Source organism: Sceloporus undulatus, chromosome 1 (genome assembly GCF_019175285.1).
Source record: "Sceloporus undulatus isolate JIND9_A2432 ecotype Alabama chromosome 1, SceUnd_v1.1, whole genome shotgun sequence".
NCBI classification, from domain to species: Eukaryota; Metazoa; Chordata; class Lepidosauria; order Squamata; family Phrynosomatidae; genus Sceloporus; species Sceloporus undulatus.
The window spans coordinates 62,061,179-62,071,384 of NC_056522.1; the positions used below are offsets into that span (position 1 = coordinate 62,061,179).

Genomic DNA, 10,206 nt, shown 5'->3' on the forward strand with positions numbered 1-10,206 from the left:
AATTTCTGGCAATAAGCCATACAAGGCAGAAATAGAATATTTTCTCAGTTTTCATTCTTGAAGTCACATTAAGCAATATGACAAATAACATGGGAGAGCAAAAGTTTTGTATAGAAAAAGTGCTTTATTCTTGCATACAACAACAATAATTTCATAAGGATTAGTATGTAAATTGGATTGTATAATCCAGGTTATTGCTCTAAAGGTTGAAAGTTGTTTATTGTTAATACATTGTCTTAACTCATTTCTGTGGAAGATCCATTCACCAAAAGAGAAAGAAACAAAACTTGGGAGAAAGGCAGAAGGGAGAGAGAGAAATAAATTTAAATTTAAAAATTTAATAAAATAAGCCAGTTCATCGGTGATGGAACAGCAAGAAAGATGAGAAGAAATTGGTCTGGAACCAGCTCTGCTGCTTCCTTTGTGGTTTGTTCTCGTTCTCTCTCTCTCTCTCTCTCTTTTAATAATTCATTGGAAAGGCTGGAAACGTTTTTAAAATGATAGTATAGTATTGTGTTAACTGTAGGCCACATATGTGGGCATACAGAACTTCACAATGCAGATGTCTTAACACTCTTCCTTTGTCCTTAGGAACTACCAATTAAAGAGGAAAAGGATGCCATCTCAATAGAGTCATTAGAAAAGCCAAATATAAAAAGAAGCAGAACTACAAGGTCAAAAGGGACAAAAAACAGCAAGTATGCAGTGATTCCATCTTTTAAAAGTTTTTTTAAAAGTACAAAGACCTATTATATTTGATATTACTGTAGTGTGCAGTATTATGAACAAATGAAAACATTAATTTTGTCTTTTGTTAAAGTATGTAAAGCAATAATTTAATTCAGTTAAAATAAGAGACTTGTCAGCATAACCTGTTTTTTCCCTTTCCTTGCAGAGTCTTAGGAAAAGAGAGCTGGTCACCACCACCAATGGAAATAAAATTTATTTCTCCTTTTGGCACCCCAGTAGATGGAGCAAAGAGCAAACAGAGAGAATCTGTGGACAAAGCAGAAAAAACTGCTCAAAAGACTGTTCATAGGAAAGAGAGGAGGCTCTCTAGCTATCCAAAGCCAGTTGTTCGGAAGAAGATGCTATAACTGTTTTTGTTTTGTTTTTTTTTGTTTTTAAATGTATAATATACACCAGTGTTTGTAAAGTCACCAGAATTGTGTGGAATATTAAGAAATAATCATCTAATTTGGAAGATAATTTATATAAATTATTGTAAAATTTCAGAAAACTAAAGGTCTTCAATAAGTAACTCCATGTGGAGTGTGATTTCTTCAGTCAATACAGTTTTTCTATTTTATAAGACACTTCATACATTTATATAATATGTAAATACATCTTATTTTAGGAATGTTAAATAAAAATGTATACTTAACAATTACTATTGTCCACTAGATTTTTGAAAGAGAATGGGTATGTGGTGCAAGCAACTTAAAGTGGATTTTAATGATGAATTACCACTGTTGATGCCTCTGTCATGGAAGGCTAATGTTCTTTTTTTCTTTTTTTAAATATAGTTTGATCTTGCAAGGTTTTTAAAAATTAAAATTTGGCAGTTTTAGGATTTATAGAAAATGTTTTGATCATCTGGGAACTGGTAAAAGAAGTTATCCATTGCAAACAAATCCTTAGTCTCCTGATTGGACATGTACTTTATTGAAGTCAGAATGTAAACAATTGTATTGAAGCTGTGCAATATTTTTTTTTGTATTTGTCTTAACCTGAGAAAGCTGCTCTTCAATTGATAAAACAAAATTTCACCTCAAATGTTTCATGGTTTTCTTCAGTTTGCTGCATCAGAGGACCTTATAACACTCTCAAGGTATTTATATCACATATCTTCACCATGAGACTTAACATTTTGTGGGATTCCACCTATATAAAACTTGATTCATTTTTGATATTTTGAAATTATGCATGTTTTATCAACTTTATAGTTATTATTGCTGTCACAATTTTGGTAAAATAAAAGTTGCCCAGACATATATTTATCTGCAGTTTTTGACCCATCAGTGCAGCCCAGAGAATAGTGAAAGCAAATTGACTATTCGCTATGAAGGCATCATTGTCCAAACTGACAGAGAAGCAAAATACCAAGTGATTCAAAAAGAATGGTACAAAAGTGAAGCTGTTCTTACTCTGTTCTGCACCATTCTTTCTGACTCATCCGGTATAGCCAGTTAATTCAAATAGTTTCACATAGGATGTTCAGTGTTCGTAATGTGCTGATTTTGGGAACAATTCACACTAGTGGCTTGTTTGACCAGTTAGAGTTCCTCTTAGAAATAATTTATCATGTAATGTATACAGGTGATGAAAGCATTAATAATTCAAAATCCTAGAAAGAAACAGCTGCATTGCACTCTTCTGAACCACTTTTATTTTCACTGCAAGATGATGAAGATAAACTGATGGGTGTGCTCTCTATTTTTGCTTCTGAATTTCTTGGAAAATTTAAAACAACTAAAGCATGCCAAGTTATGACAGCGTGAAAGTGGCAGTACGTGTAAGACCTTTCAGTCAGGTTAGTAACTCATTTTATGTTTTCTGTTGAAAACGAAGGCCAAAGAACACAATTGTGGGAAGTTTGTTGAAAGTATTTTGGAAAAGTGTGTCTGGCAAAGCAAGGTGAAAAGGAACTCAAACCCAGTTTTCCAGTAATTGGGTGTAGGTATGCTCTTCTACCAAAGCACAGATGTAATCATAGAGGAAATGAAGAGGCTGGTGTTGGACACATTGCCTAATTTTGTTGTTGTGTGCCTTCAAGGCATTTCTGACCTATGGCAACAGTAAGGCAAACCTATTGCAGGATTTTCTTGGCAGATTATGTTCTGAGGCCAATATCGGGAACCCTGCTAATGTCTTGTCATGTTATCCCATAGAGAGGTGCTTTACATGCTGTATCACATCCACACTGAAATTTGCCAGAGTTGGACTAGAAGTTATCGTTTGAGGTGGCTTTTCTGGTGGCTGCTTCTTTCTGAAGATATTTGAAGGAACTTGAAGTTTAGAGTTTACATCTACAGTGGACCCTTGTTGTACGCTGGGTTTTGGTTCCAAGATCCCCCATGGATAACAAAATCCGTGGATGCTCAAGTCCCATTAAATATAATGACATTGCAAAATGGTGTCCCTTATAAAAAATGGAAAATCTAGGTTTGATACTTGAAATTTATACTTTTTTAAAACATTTTCAAACCGTGGATGCTTGAATCTGTGTATAAAAAATCCGTGTATAAGAAGGGCCGACTGTATCTGCTTGGCAAAGCTTCTTTATCTACAGTTAGTAATAGAAAACCTAAACGCCACCAAGTGCTGCATCTATAAATACGTTTGGGAAACAGGTGGAATTGACTCTTCAGTTTTGCTAAGTAAAAAAGTCAAGCACTCTTCCAGAAGCTGTTGGATTGCAACTCCCAGCATTTCTTACCATTGGCTATCCTGACTTGTCCTTGCCAACTGATGCAGTCCAGTAGATGCACAGTTTCTACCAGTATTGTGGATGCTCTTAAGTCATTGTGTTATTTGCCAACATACAGCACCTAGCACTTTCTTCTGCTTGTTTTTTTATAGCCTTGAGACTTTATATTTCCCTTTCCAATTTATGCATCATAAAAGATGGCTTTATTTGTGATATTAACAAAATTAATTTGTGTTGATATCACAAATAAAGCCATTAATTAATATTAATTTGTGTTAATGTTTACTAAAATTAACAGCATTATTAATATTAACTTTATACCCTGCCTTTCCCCAAGACTGCAACTTAAAGCAACTTAAAATAATCGCAATATAGTTTTAAAATGATTACAAATCAATATTAAAATAGAAGTAAACGTGGTGTAGTGGTTTGAACATTGGATTATGACTAGAGATCAGGGGTCAATTCCCCACGTGGCCATGGAAGCCCACTGGGTGACCTTGGCCAAGTCACACACTCAGCCCCAGAAGACACCATGTTAGGTTCACCTTGGTTGCTGAACCTATGTCGCATAGGGGCTGTACACACCGCCCCTTTTGTAGCAGGATAGGGGCTGTGGCAGCCGCGGCCCCGATCTGGCCTTTCCAGGGTGCAATAACTGCAGCACTGCAACTTGAAGGCATTCATTTGGCACTGTGCCATATGGACGCAGCGCCAGAGGAGCACCATGTGGAACAGCGTGTCATTACTGTGCCCTGTGGCTAGAGTCAGGGCGTGTATCGTGGACATGACGCCCCAGCTCCGCCCCCAGTCTGGCCTTAATGGCTGTTCTGAACAGCCCCATAATGGTGTATAGGTGCTATGAACTATGCCCCTAAACAGATTGGCAGTCAGTAGAGTTATTGTACTCTTCAAAAGCAGCCCCGTGTAGTGTGCATTAGAGTAGATCAATTCAGATGATGTAACTAAAGTGTGTGTCACCTTGACTAGATGAGGCATCTCCAGGATTGGACACAACTGATGCACTAGCAATCTTGACCACTACCGAAACCTGGCCCTCTAGGTTCAAGGCTGAGTCCATGAATAAACCAAAACAGTTTGGGAGAGTATAACCCCCATCCAACAAAGCCTAAATCCCTGTTCTCTGATCTTTTGACTGACCAGGCACACCATCTTATGTGAATGAAGCTTCAATTTGTTTGTCTTCATCCAATACATTTCTGATGTCGGGCACTGGTTTACAACCAACATCTTCCTTGGAGTTTAGTGGAAAGGAACAATAGAGTTGTGTGTGACACCAACCCCCAAACCTTTAGACAACCTTTTCATGTAGCAGTTTCAGCATGGGGAACAGAATGGAGCCCAGATATATCCCAACTCTATCTAACAGGTACTTCGGAAGTGACAAATATGGAGGAATGAAAAAGGCATAAAAAGTATTAGTTTGAAAAGTCTTAGCCCCAACTATCAGATTGCATTTCTATATTTTTGCTTCTCTGCACTATGGTTAGTTTAGCTCTATCAGATCCTTGAGCTAAAGGAGAAGAGAGAAAAATCCCAAATTCATAGTAACCAGCTGCTTCCCTTCACCCCATGGGATTGGTCTCATGGAGGTCAACTTTATGAAGGTCAATAGTTCCACCTGCAAGCCCAGTCCAGTGACTGCAACAGGGTGCATTAATCACCTGGTATTTGCAGTGGCTTAGTGGTTAAGATGCCAGTTCTGATGATCAGAAAATTGGCAGTTTGAGGCCTGGGTGCTGCCTGACAGGGTGAGCTCCTGTCACTAGTCCCAGTTTCTGCCAACCCAGTAGTTTGAAAGCATGCAAATGCAAGTAGATAGATGGATGCCATTTCTCAGTGGCAGGGTAGCAGCATTCGGTGCAGTCATGCTGGCAACATGACCACCAGAGCAGTCCTCGGACAATGCTGCCTCTTCCATGTAGAAGCGGAGATGAGCACCACCCCTGCAGTCGGTTACAATTAGACATGTCATGACTTTTACCTTCACCTTTTATAGCCAGTCTGCCATGCCAACAGTGTCCATATTTCCTCCTCCCCTTGAGTCCACAATAGCAGCTGAATAAAGCAAAGGTCAATATATCCATTCACCATGGTTTCAGGGCATTCATCATCTGAGCCTGCTGCATGGCACCATTCAGGGCAGGTTCCAGTCATTTCCTGCCAGCTCCTGCTCTTGTTGAATAGATTCGACTTCCCACACCAATTCCTCCACCACCTGGGCACTCACCAATGTGGCGTTTCCTCACTTCTGGCCTGCCGGTGTCCCACATTGAGATGTTACCTTCAGTGTCTTGGTCTTAGTTCACTTGGGTTGGGGATGGGGGTAGATACAGTGCAGTTGGCAATCCAGCATCCCTCTGCCCATCTGTGTTTTCTGCTCTGACTCTGCTGGCTTAACAGATGCCCAGGCAGCCTTTTTGGTGGAGCCAACTCCTACCAACTTGGGTCCCCACAATTGCCTCTCCTTGGCCATTCACACACAGTAGGGTGTCAGAGTTTCCCTGCAGCAAGGAGGATGTCTGGGGTCCGATCATCTTGGAAGTACTGCTTTTTTGTGGTCTCAGACCAGTCAGGTTTGTATACTGCCAGTTTTTTGAACTCTGCCACATACTCATCCATCGACATACTTCACTGTTGCAAATGTTTTAATGGCCAGGGCATAAATTCTCAATCAAAAGCACCAACTCATGCATGGTAAACCTCATCTCCTGGGTATCACCCACTGAACACAGTTTCAGAGAATGATTACTATTTCTGACAACTTTCCTTTTCTAGAAGATTGAATCCCTGTCTGAAAACAAAATTTATTTAAAGGATTCAGGCCTAGTAGGTCAATCCACACCATTCTGAAATGGTTTAAACATGAAAAAGTAAAACAAACAGCTCCTTTTAATCTGATAAAAAGGTCAGTGTGGAATTCCAGGCTGCACTTTTGGTTTGTCTTCTATTCTCCAAATCCAAACAAATAGTTTTAATGAAAGGGAAGGAGTTGCACAGCATAACACAAAATGACTGAGACCACAGAGGTTCTTTTCTAGGTCTTTTCCAAGCTTCTTAACCAGTCTGTTCTTACCGTTTTCTGCTGGTAGTTTACTCTTTAATGCAGTAAGAGCTTGGAGACATAGAAATATATTTTTTTAAAAGTAAGAGTGAATAGCTTCACTTCCAATCACATCCACAGTCTCAAAACAAAAATAAAGCAAAAATCTATGGATGTAACAGAGCATATACAAAGTTGATCAACGTGAGTCCCATTAAAGGTGTGGGCTCTGCAACCAAAAGATAGAACCTTTATTATCTCATATCCAGAGGAGAGAAAAGTACACCACCATTTACTGAACAAAGTCAACAGTTACAAGAATTTAGCCAACAGCAGCTACTTGGAACAATTAAAAACAAAGGATGGTGGGACTTTAGGTAAACTGCGAAACTCAGACAAAAGAGCTGTTCACGCCACCATCTTGGCTTTCTCAGTATATGTCAAGAATGTGTCCACTGAGAAGGAGACTCGTGACTTTCTGAACTCTTTTATCCTGGAGAAACAGTTTATATAATTTTCAGGTCTGAGGGTACCACTGGATAAAAAACTATGTGCAGCTCAAAATAATAATAATCCCCCCCTTACAATCTCTTATGAAGCTCCAGGGAACCCTAGTTGAAAAACTTTTGTTTGAAGTATGAAAACAGAATGCCAGTATTGAGGTGTTTATTTCTCCTACAAATAGTCAGAGTAGAAAATGCAGAGACTTTGTAAAGCCTATGACCTTTGACTTATTTATTTCCTACCTGTATTCCAATATGGGGCCCAAGGAAGCTCACAACATACCGTATTTTCCGGCGTATAAGACGACTCCCAACTTTTCCAGTTACTATATAGGGTTTGGGATATACTCACCGTATAAGACTACCCCTCTTCCATCATACACCAAATAAAAAATTTTAAAAATCAGATTTGATTTCAATATGGTAATTTTAATTGAAATGCTTATGACATGCAGGTACTTAGCAGGAAAACCTGTTGTATACAAAGCCTGCTTGGAATGGATTGTATACGAAGCCCGCAGATGCTCCAATCTGGCTCGGTAGTTTCAGCACCCACCCTATAAGACGAAACCCAGCATATAAGACGACCCCTGACTTTTGAGAAAATTTTCCTGGGTTAAAAAGTAGTCTTATACGCCAGAAAATACAGTAGATTAAAATAAAACCTAATCTTGTTTCATAGTAAATAAAAGGAAAAGAAGGGCGGAAAATGGAAATCATCTGTAGCATCTGTATCTGTAACATCCAGTCAGTAACTCCCATCAGCTCAGTCAAGATAGTCAAGTGAGAAACTGCAGTCCAACAACATCTGGAGGGCAGCAAGTTACCCACTCTAAATGTAAAATTTGAATTTGGAACTTCAGTTTCCTTTTAAAAGCAGACTATAACTTCAACAGAGAGAGAAGAATGTCAGCAGCAGATGTGTGATCTCCATGAATGCCAGCACTACAAGCATACACGATCCGAAGAATCCAAGCCATGTGAAAACATTTACCTTTGACCTGGCATATTGGTCCCACAGTGGATTTTTGAAGGACCAAGATGGCAAGCTCATTCCAGCTGGGCCAAACAGCAAATACTCAGGACAGGTAAAATGTACTGGGGGAAAGGGGCTTTCAAATAATCATTATCATGATACAATACTGAAAACATAACTATCCATTCTGTATTTGTAAATGTTCACTAAATGATGTAACAGATAATAAGTTAAATAAGAACAAAACTGTAATGTCTTCTGTGGATGTACACTAACAACCACTTCTATTCCTCTCTGCCCCCTATACATGTTTGAAAATTGTACATATATATATTAATATTCAATCTTGTCATAGAGGGAAGTTTTCCGTGATCTTGGACAGGGAGTTCTAGACAGTGCATGGCAAGGTTACAACGCCACCCTCTTGGCGTATGGCCAGACTGGCTCAGGGAAGAGCTATTCCATGATCGGATATGCTGCCAACAGGGGCATAATTCCAGTGGTGTGTGAAGAGCTCTTTAAAACAATTCATAGCCAAGAGAAGAACAAGCAGTATCAGGTATGGTCAGATTGTATGTAATTTTGTAAAATCCAAAATTGGTGGAAGGATGGTTGTTGCTGGGTTGTTTTTTTTAAATACACTTCTATGTATATTAACATATTGATTTGTGTTTATGAGTGTCGCAATTGTATGGAAACAAAAAACTATCTGCCTGGATGCTGATGCATGTCACACAAACTAAGTAGGAGGCATTTAAGACACTGAGGATTTACAATGGAGCTTGTGATCAAAATGTTTTCCTGTCTTTCACACTTCATTTATTTCACCTACCTCCATCTTGACCCACAAGAAAATTAATTAATTGGGATCAAGAATGAATCATTGTTGCTATTTTTATATTGTATTTTTTCTACAATGAGCTCAAGACAGCGTATATGATATGATAGTTTTGATCTTCTCAACAATCCTGTGAGGTAGAGTTTCATGGTCAAGTGGAGATTTGAACCTGCATCTCCTCAGCCCTCATCCAACACTCTGTCGTGCATCATGGACCAGGAGGTTATTCTGTTTCTTAACTTTAAAAAGCCGAGACAAAAAATGATTTTGACAAGAATTAATAAAATAGTTGGATAAAATGCAATGAGAAAAGATGAAGCTGGTTGTTTGGGTTTTTGAAAACATTTGGTAACTTCACATGATACATTCTGTAATATATTCATATATGGAAGATGATACATTCCATACCAGATTTGTATAAAACTCAGTAATGAATTTTGCTGAATGAACCTAAAATGTGAAGAAAGTAACTCATATTTTGATACGTCACCTTTCTCTCCTTTTCAACTTGTAGGTTACATTTAGCATGCTGGAAATTTATAATGAACAGGTAATAACAGCAAGAGTGTAATGGACCCTTCTTTCCTACCTCTTCCTCCCTGAAGTCTCCTATGCTGAACCAAAACCATCTCCCAGGGGGTTTTCCAGTAATTTAGGGCCACTTTGAGGAGTGCATTGGGGGGGGGGGGAGTGCAGCTGGCCAGGGGATTCTGTCCCACTTCTGTTGATGGAAGGAGATTTATCAACAGAATCCTTTATTTGGATTGTGTTCACTGCTGCTACTTCTGGGTCTGGGTCTATTTCTAGAACATCTCATTGTGCTAGTCCTGTGTAGCATATGTGTTCTACAAATAATTCTCCAGAGTCTGCATTCCCACCTACTTCTTAGTCACATTTGTTTAATTAAACTTGATGGCTGCTAAACCTGATTTCCTCCCTTTCTCTGTACAGTTTTGGAAACATAGATACCATATGAGGAAGTGGAAGAAATTGCATCTGTACACGTACCTATAGTATACATGTGTATCCACACACAAATGTTAGTCTATATCCTCAGGAGCACCTATATTTCTTCTTCGTGGTCTCTGCGAATCATACAAATGGGTTTCACTGCGCCTGCGCAGTGCTGCTCGGAACCTACTGGAATCACTGGGCAGAGTTAACTCTGCAACATATAGAAACTTTTTGGCGGTAACTCCGCCCACCCGTTATAAGGCCCCTGCCTTCCCGCTCTTTCCCCAGTTCCTTTTTTCCGCCGCGCTAGCTGCTTCTAGGAACTTTCGCTTGCTCTTGCTTGATTGGAATCACTCTCGTTTTTGACCTTCGGACTGTTTTTGACCATTCTCTTTCTCCCGCCCCGGTAACTTCGGACCTTCGGACTGTTTGACTTCGCCC

At 39.2% G+C, this 10,206-nt stretch overlaps 2 protein-coding genes across 3 annotated transcripts in view; both read left to right on the forward strand.

Annotated features, from left to right (window-relative positions):
- Positions 1 to 1,776, forward strand: part of AHCTF1 (AT-hook containing transcription factor 1) — an 80,496-nt gene extending 78,720 nt beyond the window's left edge. For both annotated transcript variants that reach the window (XM_042452340.1, XM_042452330.1), the window contains 2 exons: positions 592 to 698; positions 896 to 1,776. In XM_042452340.1, coding sequence (XP_042308274.1) covers positions 592 to 698; positions 896 to 1,097 — 309 coding nt within the window. In that variant the 3' untranslated portion in view covers positions 1,098 to 1,776. The remainder of the gene's footprint in view (positions 1 to 591; positions 699 to 895) is intronic.
- A 703-nt stretch (positions 1,777 to 2,479) lies between these two features.
- The window catches only part of LOC121924976 (kinesin-like protein KIF28P), a 103,897-nt gene continuing 96,170 nt past the window's right edge, over positions 2,480 to 10,206 (forward strand). The window contains exons 1-4 of the mRNA XM_042456602.1: positions 2,480 to 2,533; positions 7,894 to 8,085; positions 8,329 to 8,532; positions 9,326 to 9,361. Coding sequence (XP_042312536.1) covers positions 2,480 to 2,533; positions 7,894 to 8,085; positions 8,329 to 8,532; positions 9,326 to 9,361 — 486 coding nt within the window. The remainder of the gene's footprint in view (positions 2,534 to 7,893; positions 8,086 to 8,328; positions 8,533 to 9,325; positions 9,362 to 10,206) is intronic.